The 15689-nt window shown below is 51.6% G+C and overlaps 2 protein-coding genes and 1 non-coding gene across 6 annotated transcripts; 2 read left to right on the forward strand and 1 right to left on the reverse strand.

Moving 5' to 3' along the window:
- The first annotated feature begins 1208 nt into the window (after nucleotides 1-1208).
- Nucleotides 1209-1602, forward strand: LOC127680100 (40S ribosomal protein S27-like). The gene has a single exon (XM_052175671.1). The coding sequence runs from the start codon at nucleotides 1244-1246 to the stop codon at nucleotides 1481-1483; it is 240 nt and encodes a 79-aa protein (XP_052031631.1). The 5' UTR covers nucleotides 1209-1243; the 3' UTR covers nucleotides 1484-1602.
- A 2283-nt stretch (nucleotides 1603-3885) lies between these two features.
- LOC127681851 (U6 spliceosomal RNA) lies at nucleotides 3886-3989 on the reverse strand. The gene has a single exon (XR_007977206.1). It is a non-coding gene; the product is annotated as a U6 spliceosomal RNA (small nuclear RNA).
- Nucleotides 3990-7751: 3762 nt separating this feature from the next.
- Nucleotides 7752-15356, forward strand: Fhl3 (four and a half LIM domains 3). 4 transcript variants are annotated; one of them, XM_052177301.1, is made up of 6 exons: nucleotides 7752-7865; nucleotides 12698-12874; nucleotides 12983-13157; nucleotides 14042-14211; nucleotides 14297-14507; nucleotides 14591-15356. In XM_052177301.1, the coding sequence occupies exons 2-6, from the start codon at nucleotides 12719-12721 to the stop codon at nucleotides 14743-14745; spliced, it is 867 nt and encodes a 288-aa protein (XP_052033261.1). In that variant the 5' UTR covers nucleotides 7752-7865; nucleotides 12698-12718; the 3' UTR covers nucleotides 14746-15356. The 4 variants fall into 4 exon arrangements, with proteins under 4 accessions (XP_052033261.1, XP_052033259.1, XP_052033262.1 ...); XM_052177299.1 differs by having other exon boundaries at nucleotides 7753-7937; XM_052177302.1 differs by lacking the exon at nucleotides 7752-7865 and adding an exon at nucleotides 10422-10868.
- Nucleotides 15357-15689: the final 333 nt, after the last annotated feature.

The raw sequence follows: 15689 nt of genomic DNA on the forward strand, positions 1-15689 counted from the left end.
ACATAGTGATCGCCAGGGCTACATAGTGAAATAAAACCCAGTCTAAAAACAAAACAAAAACAAAACAAAAACTAGAAATAATGTGAATCTTACAGAATACTGGAAAGAGCACTTTAAAAGCACATTTGGTTCCTCAGCTGACTTCTGGCTGCCTGGCTCTGAGCTGATTGCTTGACTTTAATGAGCATCATTTTTCTCACCCATAAAACGATCATAATAACAGCAGGCTGGTCTTGCTCACAGGAGTATCAAGGGCACTGAGTTGCAGCGTAGAAGAGAATCATCTAAGAGCAATAAAGTTCTGAGTCCTTCACAACCATCAAAGTTGTGAAGTCTGGCTGGCAGACTTAACATAAGATAGTATAATGCTATGGATAAAGAGCCGTGAACTGTGGAGGGAGTGTTCTGATGCCAGCTCTGCTCTTAACCAAGAAAAGTTAGTTTTGCTGAGGCTTGATATCCACATTTAGTTGTAAACTAATAAAATAATAAAATAATACTATATCTTCAGGATTGTGAGGTCTAAATGGCGTATGTTTTCAGTGCAGGTTCACAATAAAATTGTTTTGTTTCTGGTTTTGTTTTGTTTTGTTTTGTTTTGTTTTGTTTTTGTTAGTGTGTTTTATCGGGATTGGCTTTGTCTAATTAAGTTTGGTGTTTTGAGGCAGTGTCTAGCTATGTAGGCCTGGCTGCACTGAAACTCATAGACCAAACTGGCCTCATATTCACGGTGATCTCTTGCGTCTGCAAAGAGCTGGGATTACAAGTGTATGACAATGTGCCCAGCTATCCTGTTATTTTTGTCACCACTAAAGCTACCTTTAAGTAGCTCAAGAGAGAGCTGGACCTGGCCAAGCATCGCAGCAGTGTTTGGGTTTGTTTGTGCTCTTCCTGGCCCTGTTCCCCACCCTCCCATCCCGCCCCCACCCTCCCACTACCCCACCACCCTCCCACCCCACCACCTCACACCCCACCCCCCACCCCCACCCATATGTTTTCATCTCTTGGCATTTGGAATTCTTTCTACTATGTGAGACTAATCTTCAGTGGGCTGTTCTTTGGTTTTGGTTTTTTTGAGACAGGATGTCACAATGTAGTTCTAGCTGTCCTAGAAGTCACAACATAGACCAGGCTGGCCTCGAACTCATAGATATCCACCTGCCAAACGCTGAGGTTAAAGGCATGTACCAGCAAGCGCCTCATCGCAGCTATCTGGAGCAGCCACGCTTGCGGAGCCATCACCATGCCTCTGGCTAGAGATCTATTACACCCTTCCTTGGAAGAGGAGAAGAAAAAACATAAGAAGAGCCCAAATTCTTACTTTATGGATGTGAAATGTCCAGGTTGCTACAAGATCACTACAGTTTTCAGCCACGCTCAGACCGTGGTTCTCTGTGTGGGTTGTTCAACTGTGTTGTGCCAGCCCACAGGAGGGAAAGCCAGGCTCACAGAAGACTGTTCATTTAGAAGAAAGCAACACTAATCATCTATACAAGTTCCTGAATTTGTGTTTTTCACAGAAAGCCTTATCAACTTCAGTTACTCTACCAAGACAATGTAATTATTGTTTGATTTTATAAAGTTTACAGCAATGATCTCCTATTTTGGTGTCAGTTTTTCAATAAAGTTTTAATTATGGAAAAAAAAAGGCATGTACCACAGGCTTCGCAGGCTTCCAGACTCTAATTGCATCTGTTTGGCGTGGCACTGGTCACCCCTCACCCTGAAGAACGATGTGGAAACCCTCTTCAGAGAGTCCAGGGGACAAATGGATATGAAAAAGGTCACAGTATAAAAAATCTTTTTCCTGCCTCTACACACTTGATCTTTGTTTGCCCAGTTAGGTTCACACACGTTAGCAAAATTCCGTTTGGTTGGTCATCCTTGGAAACAAGCTATTTCATGATCTAGTCTGGGACTACCTTCCCAGCCTCACCTCAAGAAACTCTCTGATAGAATGACCAGATGGTAGCTGTATCCACTCCTGCCTCATCCCCTGAAGAAGGATTAGTGACCAGCAGCATCTAGGGAAGCCATCATTGTACCCTGGAGGTGGGAGATTCTAGAGAGAGCCCTAGATTGGCATTGTACAAACTGCCACCTATTAGCTTGGCATTTAGAGCCACATCATCAAAATCTTTATAAACCAGTTCGTGCGTATGTTGTTTGTTGTTGTTGTTTTGTTTTAAGACTAAAAGAGGTGGTAACTGCCAGGCACGCAGGACCTGCACACAGCCTTTAGCCATGTGCACTCTCTGCTCCCCTGCCATGCTCTGCCTGTCACTCATTTTTCCCTCTGTTACATCCTCGTGGGCTTGAGAGCACAAAGGACAGTTCTAGGGATTTGAAAGAGAGCATTTACTAAGCTCGAGGCTTGTGAGGGTTCTGCACACTGCAGCGTTTAAGACTGAGCAATAAAGCCAGGGAAGGAGCACATTTTCTCACCAGGAGGAAGGAGGTCTTGTGGTTGCAGGCACCAGAGAGTGATTCAGCACCCAGAGGAAGCCATGAACCGCTCAGCAGAGGAGACCCCGAGCATTCTTTTGAAAACTCTTGCAAAGTAAGAAGACAAGATGGGGCTTCTTGAGTTTGAGGTAGGGAAGTGTGCGTAGGGATCTCCTGGGTGGGAAGGAACAAACAATCCCCACCCCCACCCCTTAATTAAAGCCCGTCTCCAAGCACTCTGCTTCCAGCTCTGGCTCAGGCACACCTGTTTCTCAAGAAAGGGGAGAAGACAGATGGGGAACAGGAACAGAGAGTCCATGAGGCTGATCCCTGAACTCCCTGGGGAACATCTTTCCGGGCCAATGGCAAGTGAGTGAGCAGGGAAATGTGAGTCCACTGGAAACGGGGTGGAGAAAGGGCACGGCCCCCATGTCCTGGGTCTCCCCCCACCCAACCCCCACCCCCAGGCTAGCCAAGGCCACAGATCTCCTATCCTAACTTTCTCTGACCTTTAGACTCTAAATCCTAACAGCAGAACCTCAGCACTTGACCATGAAAGAGAAGGAGGGAGGGAGGCCCCCGCCTACTGATGACTTAATGCCTGGTTTTGTCCAGTCCTCAACCCTGGTATCCTTGAGGATGGCCTTTGGCATGGAAGCTTTGTCATTTGACAATCTGAGTTTCAATCCTGACTTTGACTTACTTAATATACTTGGTTCCCCTTCTCCATCCCTCTTCCTCTCCCCATTCCCTCTTTCTCTACAGTGGCTATGTAGCTCTGACTGGCTATATGAACCAGACTAGACTGGGCCTTCAGATCAGAGAGATCTGTCCACCTATGCTTCTTGAGTGCTGGGATTAAAGGTGTAGACCGCCACAGGTCCAGCCTCCATTTTCCCATGTTTTTGTTTGTTTGTTTGTTTGTTTTTTGTTTTGTATTTTTTGTTTTTTTCGAGACAGGGTTTCTCTGTGTAGCCCTGGCTGTCCTGGAACTCATTCTGTAGACCAGGCTGGCCTCGAACTCAGAAATCTGCCTGCCTCTGCCTCCCAAGTGCTGGGATTACAGGTGTGTGCCACCACCGCCCAGCTCATTTTCCCATGTTTGTTTATTTGTTTGTTGTTACAAACTAAATGGTTACAGAGAAACCCTGTCTCGAAAAAGCAAAACAAAAAACCAAACAAACAAAAAAACCTAAATGGTTTTGATAGGACAAATAATTATGCAATAACATTTTATTTAAAGGGGCTGGAGAGATGGCTCAATGGTTAAGAGTCCTGGCTGCTCTTCCAAAAGACTGTGACTCAATTCCCAGCACCCATGTGGCAGCTCACAACTGCCTATAACTCCAGTTCTAGGGGTTCTGACCCCCCTCACACAGACATATATGCAGGTAGAACGCCAATGTACATAAACTAAAAATAAATCATAAAAATTGTTTTTAAAATACAGACTATTTTATGAATTTGCACGTCATCCCTGCACAGGGACCATGCTAATCTCTGTATCACGCTAATTTTAGTATCTGTGCCACTGAATCAAGTACCATTTTTCTCACCTTTAAGAAGCAGATTAGAAATGTATATTTAGGGCTGGTGAGAGAGCTCAGTGGTAAAAACACTTGGTGTGAGAGCCTGCTGAGCTTACTTCCTGACCCAAACCCATGCTGGGAGAATCTACTCTACTCCAGGTCCAGCAAGATGCTTCAGTGGGCAAAAGCCCTTGCCACTAAGCCCGACTATCCCAGGAACTATATGGTAAGAAGAAAGAAGTATCCACAAGTATCCCCTGACTTCCTACGTGTGCATCTATCCATTCACACACACACACACACACACACACACACACACACACACACACACTACCTTTAAAGAATTTATTATATTTGAGCCAGGTGGCGCACGCCTGTAATCCCAACACTCTGGGAGGCAGAGGCAGGCAGATTTCTGAGTTCAAGGCCAACCTGGTCTATAGAATGAGTTCCAGGACAGCCAGGGCTATACAGAGAAACCCTGTCTTGAAAACAAACCAACCCCCCCCCCAAAAAAAAACCCAAAAAAAAAAGAATTTATTTTATTTTTATTTATATGTATACGTTTGCCTTTATGTGAGTGAATGTCACCTGTGTTTCTAGCTGAGGAGGCCAGAAGAGGCATCAGATTCCTTGAAGCTGGAGTTACAAGCTGAAGAGTGCATCAGATCTCATTACAGATGGTTGTGAGCTACCACGTGAGTGATAGGATTTGAACTCAGGACCTCCGGAAGAGCAGTCAGTGAGTGCTCTTAACCACTGAGCCATCTCTCCAGCCCCAGGTGCCAGATCTATATTCTGGGAACTGAGCTCGGGTCTTCTGGAGGAGCAATATACTGGCTCCATTTTATGTCAACCTGACACAAACTAAAGGAATTGAGCTTCCTTCTTCCTTGCTCAGTTAAGAAAATGGCCCCGGGGCTGCAGAGATGGTTACTGTTCTTTCGAAGGTCCAGAGTTCAAATCCTAGCAACCACATCACATGGTTTTTCACAGCCATCTGTAACGGGATCTGACACCCTCTTTTGGAGTGTCTGAAGACAGCTACAGTGTACTTACATATAATGAATGAATAAATCTTTTTTTTTTAAAAAGGTGGAGCTACTGTAACCATCATTTCACAAAAATCTTAAAAAAAAAAAAAAAAGATAAGAAAAGAAAATAAAATAGCCCCCCCCCCCAGATTGGCCTGTGGGGAAGCCTAAAGCCTACAGTAAGCTTATTTGATGGATGGTTGATGTAGAGCGACCTGATCACTGTGGGTGGTGCCACCCCTGGGCTGGTGGTCTTGAGTGCTATAAAACAAAAACAAACAAACAAACAAAACAGGCTGAGCCAGTAAGTAGCACGTTCCACCAGGGTTTTTACCCAGGCTCCTGCCCTGCCTGAGTTCCTGCCCTGACTTCCCGTGAACTGCTGCAATGTGGAATTGTAAACTGAAATAAGCCCTTGGCTTTCCAACTTGCTTTTAGTCGTGGTGTTAGAAAGCTAATAGCAAGCAGGCCCAGGCACCAAGCCATCTCGCCTCCCCCCCCCCTTTGTATTTTTAAAGAGAACCGACTCTAGAGGGTTGTCCTCTGACCTCCGACACGAGCACACAGGTGCACTAGCACTAGCACACGCATGTGAGCCCACATACATATACAAACCACCCACATATACACCATATATATGTATATATGTATATATACATTTGTTGGATAATTACGTGAGTTCATGAATGTAAAGTGTTAGGGAATGGTGCAAACTGGAAGCTCATAGTCTTGACTCTTGGCAAAGTCCTTTAGTAGCACTTCAAGCCATAATAAAAGAAGAAAGATCGCAAGATGAAGCACCTTTACTGTTCACTCGTAATTCTTCCTTTCCTGAAGGCTCTGCCCTAGTTATAGCTTCTATTGCCTTGAGGAAGCACCATGACCAAAACGCAAGTTAGGGAAGAAATGGTTTCTTTGACTTGTACTTCAACTTCATAGTGCATCACTGAAGGCCATCAGGACAAGAACACAAACAGAGCAGGAACCTCGAGGCAGGAGCTGATACAGAGGCCACTGAGGGGTGCTGCTCACTGGCTTGCTCCTCGTGGCTTTCTTTTCTTTTGGCTTTTTTCGAGACAAGTTTTCTCTGTGTAGCCCTGGCTGTCCTGGAACTCACTCTGTAGACCAGGCTGGCCTCGAACTCAGAAATCCACCTGTCTCTGCCTCCCAAGTGCTGGGATTAAAGGTGTGCACCACCAGTCCCAGGATGGCACCATCTACAGTGGACTGAGCTGGAGCTGGATCTTCCTCCATCGATCACTAATTAGAAAAATGTCCTACAGCCTGATCTTATGGAAGCATTTTCTTAATTGAGGTTTCCTCCTTTCAAAAAACTTGTGTCAAGTTGACATAAAACTAGATAGCACAGTTTCCCATCATTGTCCCCACTTCATGTCATAGAGTCCCTAGACCTGGGAGACAAGTCCTGGAGGAAGGGCCCACCCTCAGACTGTCTATATGCTCACTACTGATAGCAGGTGCCTGGCAGGGAGTGGCAGGGGGATTCCAAACGAAAGCAGTGTGTGACATTCATCCTTCACTTATTGCAGGTCAAACACTGGAGTAGATACTGGGAATGCAGTAGTGAACACACACACACACACACACACACACACACAAACCCGACCCAACCTCTGCCCTCGTGGTATTTGCAATTTAAGAATCAACAACATTTAAGCAATCCTTTAACTTTGAAAGGAAACCTGGCCTGGAGGCTGTCTTAGGACCTAGCAACCAGACCCATGCTACAGAAGGGGAGGTTCCTCACCAGCCTTGAAGAGTCTTACTCCCCAAAATACTAGCTTGGCTGGAAGCCGCCTTGGATCAGGGGAGCCTCTCTGGGCATCTGAATCACCATGGAGATGCAAAGGTTATTACTAAGGGTTAGTTTGTTGTCTCTTGTTTTGCAAACAGCACAACAGAGCTTCCCCCACCCCCACCCCCGCCTTCCAGATCAAGGCTATTTATTCCTAGTGACAAGCCTGAGGATCCCAGGGGTGGTGGCCTCAAGGACCTGGATGGGCCTCGTGTCCCTGGCAGGCGCCAGGCCTCCCTTCCCAGAATAGGGTAGAAGCTGGAGGGTCAGAAACTGCACAAGTTCCCTCCCTTAACCACCCCTGCCTGCATCAACTCAACCACTCAGTCTGTTCACATGGCCTCTCAAGAAACCCAAAGCCAAGAGCCTGAAAAGTCAAAACTATTCCTGGGCACTATAGTAACCTCAGTGCCAGGACACAGCTGAGGATGGGGAGGTTAACCGTTGCCTGCGCTTCGCCACCAGTTTGTAGAATAAAGCTCTTTGAAATTGAGGAGGTTAGAAGCCCTCCCTCCCTCTTTCCCCCCCTCCCCCCTCCCAAGTTTCTAGAAAAAAAAATCCTTCATCTACACTGTTAAGGCCCAGTCAAAACCACGCCTCCAGCAGCATGGATTAAGGCCTCTTTCCCAAACTAAGGTTTAGTGTAACATCTGGGGGATGAGCTAGAAGGAAAAGAGGAGGGGGTCTGGTGCCCAGATGGACTCTAGCTAGTCCTAGGAGCCCGGCACCCCTGGCCTGGGATCGCTTCCAGCAGTCGCCCTGGGGTCCGAGGGTCGCAGGAGGCTGGTTAAGCTGCTAGGGGCGAGCAAGGAGTGGTCGAGAAGGTCAGAGCGCCAGGTTCGACTGGGCTGGGCTCGCCGCAGGCAGGAGGGGGCGGGGTCTGGCCCCGCGGGCCGCTTGGGGGCCCGGGGGCGGGGTCCGGGCGGGGCGGGCCGCGCACTTCCTCGGCGGCTTAGGGCCGCGCGCCCACTCGCCCACACAGTCTGTCGCAGCCGGCTCCCTCGCCGTGGCTCTCTCCGGCCCCCTCCGCCCGGCCCACAGGTAGGAGCCGCCGGGCGATCCGCTCCCGCGCTTCCCAAGCCACGCGCGCCCAGCTCCCGCGCCCGCTTCGAGGTGAGAGTCCCCCGCCCCAGCTTTCAGCCAGTTTCCGCGCTGCTGCTCTCGGATCGGGGTCGCTGGCTGGGCCCCCACCCCTGTCCTCTGCTGAGACATCCCGAATTCGGGACCCCGAGCGCCTGCACGGACCCCACCGCTCCGCGCCTCCGGGCCGGGCGGGGGCCGCCAGAGTTGCAGGGGATGGGGACCAAGTTTGAACTAGAAAAGCGACAGCGATCAGCAGGGTTGGAGAAACTGAGGCTCTTGGGGAGCCTGGTAGAACAGACAAGGACGTGCGCCCCAGGAGGCTACCAGGACCTTTTCCAACGAGGGCAGAGAATGGCCGGATAAACCTCTCGAGGCACGGCGGGGAGCCGGGTTCTGGGGAGCATTTTAAGAAGCAAATGTATGACCCCAGGGAACTCATTGCTAGCGCCCTTCGCCGGGCCTTGGAGGGCCCGGAGGCTGGAGCTCGTTAGACCTGCGCTAAATCTGTCTCCCTGAGGCCTAAAGAGACTCTCAGGTCTGAGACGGCTGAGAGACCAAGGCTCGTATGCACGGGGATAGACTCCCCAGGGTCGAGGCCCTCCTGGGACACAGCTCCAAACACCTTCACCCAAACACCAAGACAGCAGCCCAGGGGTACCGAGAGGGACGGAGTGGAGGCTAGGGTTCACTGAGGAGAGACACCTAGTGCGTTCCCTGACAGCTGCCCCAGGCCTGAAAGGGTGGAGGCGAGGCTAGGGGGAAATTGACTCTTAGCCAGCCCATCCCCCAGGAGGCCGAGGACCTGAGGCCGTGAAGCTGAGGAAAAGAAAGAGAGTCCCGGTACACACACAGCCGCTAAGGCAGCGCCAACTTATTTTTAAACTCAAATCTTGGATGCTCCGCGTCAGCCCTAGGGGACTCTGGGGTGAATGAAATGTTCCTCTCCTGTCCTCGAGCAGCTGCTGGATCCGCTCCCTTCTCCTCTTCTCCCTAAACTGATTTGACTTCCAGGCCTTGTGGGGAACAGGGGTGGTGAAGATTTTGGGATTGGTGCCTGGTTGGGGAGGTGGGGGGGGGCTCTAATTTCTCCCCTAAGTCTCTCGTCAAGGGGGAGGGGTCTTCTCCGTGTCTGGGTCACAGCTGTGGGGTCTGGCCAGGGACCTCCAGGACTTGGGGTGGGGGAGGGTGGGGAAGGGGGAGTGTACTACAGGACTGAGCAGTTGGCATGGGTCATTGGAAAGACTTCTGGGTGTCTTCCAGTGGCAGGCTGGCAGCCGGGGAGGAGAGACAGCTCTAGTGCATCCCCTGTTCACCGCCCCCCCCCCAAGACTGACTGCCCCATCCACCACAATCAAAGCATTTCTAGGCAGAGTTCCCCACTGAGGGATAGGACACTTCTGCTCCAATTGCTGACCAGCCTTGGCCGTGCCCCTAGCCTGCCCCTAGTGTCTTGTGCTGAGCTCTGAAGGGGAGCTATACTCTGTCCTGCCTTTCTGTGAACTGTGATGCAGAGGACATTGGGGCACGGATTTTGTAAATGACAAGACATCAAGCAAGTGTGTGCCCCTGGGAACTACCCATCTCTAAGATCTTTAAAGTTCCCACCCCCATGTTCAGCTGACTGGGCTAGAGCTATGATTGGTACCAGTGGTTTCCTCAGACTTCACTGAGACTCCCAAGGTCACATCTCAGGTCAACTCCTACTTCAGGCCTGCCTGAGACCCACTGCCAGGCTCCAGTAGGAGTTGAGGGGCTTGTAGTAAAAATACAAGTGACTACCGTTTACTTACATAAGGCTACAGACCCTGCCATTTTGGGGATTATCACATTTAAACTTGACAGTTGGCCTAGGAGAGGGAAGTAATAGTATCTCATTTAACTAGATGGATTAACCGTCTCAGGGAATGAAAACTGTGTACCCAAGGTCACAGGATTTCAAGTCAGGTTTATATTTTGTGACTCGGGCAAGCTGTTATACACTGGACACCATACAGAAAGCTATCCTGCCACTTAGCTCTAAGAAGTTTACTCCTCTGTGTGTGTGTGTGTGTGTGTGTGTGTGTGTGTGTGTCTGTGTGTGTGTGTGTGTCTGTGTGTGTGTGTGTGTCTGTGTGTGTGTATGTGTCTTAAGTCAGGTATGGAGATATGTGTACTAGTGGGAATAGCAGATTGGGGTCATCTGGATGGTCTTTTCTAAACTACCCCCCTCTTACTCCTGCTCCACCCCCTTCACCCCCCCATCCCTCCAGTCCCCCTCACTCCCTCACTCCCCACCCCCACCTGCTACCAGGCATACAAACTGTCTCCCAGCTTACACTTTTAGTCCCCCAGCTGGGCCTGGGGAGAGGGGGACTGGAAGGAAGAGGGACAGAGATGAGGAGAGACAAGTGGGCCTTGGTGGTGCCCTTCACTCTGTCCTCATTAGAGACACAGACTAAGGATTGGGCGATTCTGGGACGGAAGCAGAAGGCACACCCATTCCCTATTTGGGGTGCCTCATCTCATTGTGGTGACTGGCTCTGAGGGGGTGGGTCCAGGGCTAGCCTGGGCTGGAAGGGTAGCAGCTGCGGCTGCTGCTAGCCAAGCCCGGAAGGAAGGACTCCCAAGCGGACGCATGGCCACAGCCCACCTGTATTGCTGTCTGGTGTCCAGTGGCTGACAGCCCAGGCAATCCTCAGATGCTGCGCCAGAGGAAACCAGGCCCTGAATGACAGAGAGGGGAGAGAGAAGGAGGGGCTCTCCACCCTTCAGCATGACCCCTACCTGAGGACTCTCCACTCTGAAGACCCCGGCTTCCGTGGCCTTGTGTCCTGCTTTGGGTGTGAACCGGGTGCTCTCCCTCCTTGGTGAAGGAAAAGTGCAAACTCATAAGCCACGAAGGGATAGGCCCTTCAGGTTTGGGGCCCTTCAGGTTTGGGACGCCTGTTGCTGCCTGAAGTCTGAACTCTGAGGCAAACCAAGGTGTTTGGTGAGAATTTCTTGTACTTCCTGAGGTGTGTGTGTGTGTGTGTGTGTGTGTGTGTGTGTGTGTGTGCTGGGGAGGAAGGGAGAGAAGGCCTTTCCTTCATCTTAAGCCAGGGCAGCCATGGAGAAGGGGGATGGTAGGTTCCTCTGTGTACCCCCCTTTAGCTTCCCCCAGTCTCCTGTGCGACAAGGACATCATCCCCTTCCTTCCTGTGGGTCCTGAGGCTCTTCACTCCCCAGCCCTGTGAAAGCTTGCTTCCTAGTGGAGGAGGGTGGAGCTGGAGAACTCTGACTTTGGGGCCGGGGAGACTGGAATTGGCCAGCAGAAGAGACTGGGAACCCCATTTCCCTGCCCCCCCATTCTCCTTGCTCCTGTTCCAGAGGCGGCTGCGTGGGTGACCTCATCCCACAAACATGCTTTGTTCCTGAGAAAATGGAAAGTGTCTGGGGTTTGGTGGGGGGCTGGGTGTCTGCAGCCACAGCGCTGCTCAGGACTCCTCTTGTCTTACTACCCCAGTTAAGAAGGGACCCCACCGGGGCTCCCAGGGCTCCTGCTTTCTCAGCTTTCACTACTCTGCCCTCCAAGCCTGGGAAACCAGGGAAGGGCGGCAGAGGCCGCCTGTCCAGATGCAGGGGGCCTTGCAGAGCTGCGAGCACAGGCACCTGGTGGAAGATGGCCAGGGGCACACGGCCCTGTGTGTCTCCACTTCCCTTCTGCCTCCTCGGGCATCTCAGGGTCCCCCCCCCCCCCCCGTTGTTTTTCTCCCTCTGGCTAGTAAAAAACTGACATCTGGGCCTCCCCGCAGCCACAGCTGCAGCAGATGTCACAGCCAAGACTGCCCGGGGTTGGTGTGACCAGAGACACAGCAGAGGTGGTAGGGATGCGGATGAGGGTCCAGCTGGGGAAGTTCGGCTGTCTCCAGCTTGCAGGGTTTCCTTCCTGACTGAACCTAAGTTGAGCCTCTCAGGTTCTTGTTGCTTGGCTGATTCTCCTGGGAGGGGAGGCCCGGCTTCTCTCACTGACATGCACCATTCATCAGACAAGCATCTCTCTAGCATTGCACTATTTCCTGCATCGGTAGGGAGCCAGGGCTGGGGGAGAGAGCACACAGAATAGCTCATTCCACCTAAAACTCCCCAGATCGGAAGTCTAGATAAATATCCCCTAATCGAAACTCTTATGATTTGTATCCTGGGAGGCAGGAGGTGAGAATGCTGTCTATATGCAGTAGGGTTGGTGGCCTCTGTCCTGGCCTTTGGCACCCTAGGGACAGCCCAAACCTCAGGCTAGGGCAGGAAATGAGTCACTGACCCAGGAAAAGCCCCCTCCCCCCAGATCAGTCAGGGCCTAGATAAGAAAACAACTTCTGCTTCCTGATTTTTTTCCTGACCCCTTCCTATCCTCACAGTCAAATATAGAAAGAAGCATAGAAGATTCTAGCATACCCTGAGCCTACTGCTGACTGCTCTGGGGTCCCCAGAGCAGTCCTCCCCCGCTCCCACCTGCTCTGATCTAGCATCTTCTGTGCCCCCTTTTCTTTTTTTTCCCTTTTTCTTTCTTTTTTTTTTTCTTTTTTCTTTTTTTTTTTTTTTTTTTTGAGACAGGGTTTCTCTGTGTAGCCCTGGCTGTCCTGGAACTCACTCTGTAGACCAGGCTGGCCTCAAACTCAGAAATCCGCCTGCCTCTGCCTCCCAGAGTGCTGGGATTACAGGCCTGCACCACCACCGCCGGGCTTGTGCCCCCTTTTCTATTTTGAATGCAAAGAGGTTTTATCCAGGGCTGTGCTATAGTCCTTCTAGGTGAACTCTGCCCATCTTCCTAACAGGGTTCACTGGGCACCACCACCATGAGCGAGGCATTCGACTGTGCAAAATGCAACGAGTCCTTGTACGGTCGCAAATACATCCAGACAGACAGCGGCCCCTACTGCGTCCCCTGCTATGACAACACCTTCGCCAACACCTGTGCTGAGTGCCAGCAGCTCATCGGGCATGATTCAAGGGTAAGGACTGGACCCAACAGGGGTGAGAGGAGATGAAGACTGGTGGGAGAGAGTCAGAGATAAGTCCACCAAGCCCCGGTGCTAGCACCCCTGCTTTGTCTCCCGAAGGAACTGTTCTATGAGGATCGCCACTTCCACGAGGGCTGCTTCCGCTGCTGCCGCTGCCAGCGCTCCCTCGCCGACGAGCCCTTCACCTGTCAGGACAGCGAGCTTCTCTGTAACGAGTGCTACTGCACAGCCTTCTCGTCCCAGTGTTCTGCCTGTGGGGAGACGGTCATGCCTGGTATGTCCCAGAGCCTCTACCCAGGGTTTGGGAATTGCTGAGTCAGGTCTTTTCACCCCGCCCGTCTCATGCATACGTGGGGGTTGATGTGGGTAGAGACCTACACACACTACATGTTCCTGGAACGTGTGTGAAACCGGTGTACGTGTATGCTCTTGAGAGCTTAATGCACACAGGGATTGGCACACCCAGCTCTGCACATGACAACTTGGCAGGTACCAAAGGTGTATCGGACCAGTAGGCCTAGGGACCACCTAAGGACTCTGCAGCTATATATAGTGACTGACATGCTTCACCCACAGGCGTCAGCGTGTGTGAAGACCCACATGTTTGGTGTACTGAGATTCTCAGGCTTGCTGCATTGATGTTTTGGGGGCAGAGATCTAACTCTGGGCTTGAAATGTATGGTGTCCTGTGTGCCTGAGTATGCGGAGATTTAGCACATATTGCTATTGGAGCAATAGCAGTCTCTCTATTGCAGAACGCTAGACCTAGGATATGCAAAGGCTTAGCACGTACTGAACTTGTCATCCTTGGGCATTAGGCTTTGTGTGGATAATGGAATCTTGCCTGAGTGTTACGCTGGTAGTTCTGGTATATAATGGCTTATTTAACAAGTACTGGGACAACGTATATTTTTACACAGAGACTTATGTGTATGTTAAGATAGTCCTGTTAAAGACATGGGAATTGAACACACATGTAGCATGTGCTGTACCAGGAGAGGCTGGCATGTGTAATGTACATGGTAGTAGTCTTGCTTGGTGCTCATGGATACAACTCTACCAAGTTACAGCAGCAGTGGGGACAGCTTGGAGAAGGATGGCAGAGTGGCCGTCGGGAGTTTGGGCCAAGGTCTAAGTGGGATTCCTGTTTCCCCACAGGGTCCCGGAAGCTGGAGTATGGAGGTCAGACGTGGCATGAACACTGCTTTCTGTGCAGTGGCTGTGAGCAGCCACTGGGCTCCCGCTCCTTCGTGCCTGACAAGGGTGCCCACTACTGCGTGCCTTGCTATGAGAACAAATTTGCTCCTCGGTGTGCCCGCTGCAGCAAGGTGGGGGCTGGGCCCGGGAATCCAGGGTGAGACCTGTCGTGGGTGGGAATCCTCAGTCCCCTGCTGATGGATGATGCCCCCGCAGACGCTGACCCAGGGTGGAGTGACATACCGCAATCAGCCCTGGCATCGAGAGTGCCTGGTCTGCACTGGGTGTCAGAAGCCCCTTGCAGGACAGCAGTTCACCTCTCAGGATGATGACCCCTACTGTGTGGCCTGCTTTGGAGAATTCTTTGCACCCAAGTGCAGCAGCTGCAAGCGCCCCATCACAGGTGGGAGCAGCGGTGAGGGCGCAGGTAAGAGCGAGGATGTGACCGGGTGAGGCTGAGGGGCGGCAGCGCCCCCAGACCTGCAGAACTAACCTCCAGCCTTCCTCCAGGACTCGGTGGAGGCAAGTACGTGTCCTTCGAAGACCGGCACTGGCACCACGGCTGCTTTTCCTGTGCCCGCTGCTCCACCTCCCTGGTGGGCCAAGGCTTTGTACCAGATGGAGACCAAGTTCTGTGCCAGGGCTGCAGCCAAGCAGGGCCCTGAGCCGAGGCTCCTGACTCTCCTCTTTCCCAGACCAAGGGTTCAAGACTATGGCTCCTTTTCTGAACCACTTCTGGGGCCCAGCCCCTCCCTAGAACCGGCCTCTCCCAACTCCCCACTCATGGGGACTTCAGGATTCAGTCACCCAATTCTAACACACCCCACTGGTGCTCCCTGACCCGGACCCCCAAGTCTGGGCTGTTGTGGAACACCCCTGACTTAAGCTTTTCTCCAAGTCTGGATTTCAGAAATGAGTTCTCCCCACATCAAGGCGCTGACACCCCAGCCCTCCAAACCTGGACTCTGAGGCCTAGGCCTCCTTAAGTCTAGACTTCTAGGGTAGATTTTTAGTTTTTCTGCAGGTGCCTAAGAAGTCTTCAAAAATAGATTGTACCCCCGGTTTGACCTCACCCCCATCCCACTGCTATCTCTGAGCTGCAGATTATGTATGTATAGCAGATTTGGGGCTCCCTGGTTAGAGGGTTGTAAGGGACAGGGTGCTGTCCAGCCTGTGAGTAGCGTGTTATATTTCAGCCCCATGCTGTCCAGAGATGCGCAGCAGGAAGGTTGCTCGGCCTTGTTTCCAGAGATTGCAATAAAGCAGTGTGAGGGAGCACGGGCGCCCGTGTATTTGTCGAGAGGCTGGAGGAAGGTTCCATGGCTGACTCAGGCTTTTGTAAACCTCCTAGGGGGCGGGCCGTGGGGTGGGGATTCTCTCCTCAGGAAGAGGATCCCCTCTGGCAGCCACACCGGTCCCTCTTGAGCTTGGCCAACCTCCCCGCTGCTGGCGAGGGCTTTTTCCTCTGAGCAAGGGAGGGATTGGGAGAGGTTCCAGAAAGAGCAGTGGCAGTGGGTTTCTAGGTCTGGGACACATCTGCCCCACCCCCAACAGCCCTGCCTCAACCCGACATGCAAGCACCGAGTTCTGATCCCCAGTTGGGCCCAGA

Source organism: Apodemus sylvaticus, chromosome 3 (assembly GCF_947179515.1).
Source record: "Apodemus sylvaticus chromosome 3, mApoSyl1.1, whole genome shotgun sequence".
Classification (NCBI taxonomy): Eukaryota; Metazoa; Chordata; class Mammalia; order Rodentia; family Muridae; genus Apodemus; species Apodemus sylvaticus.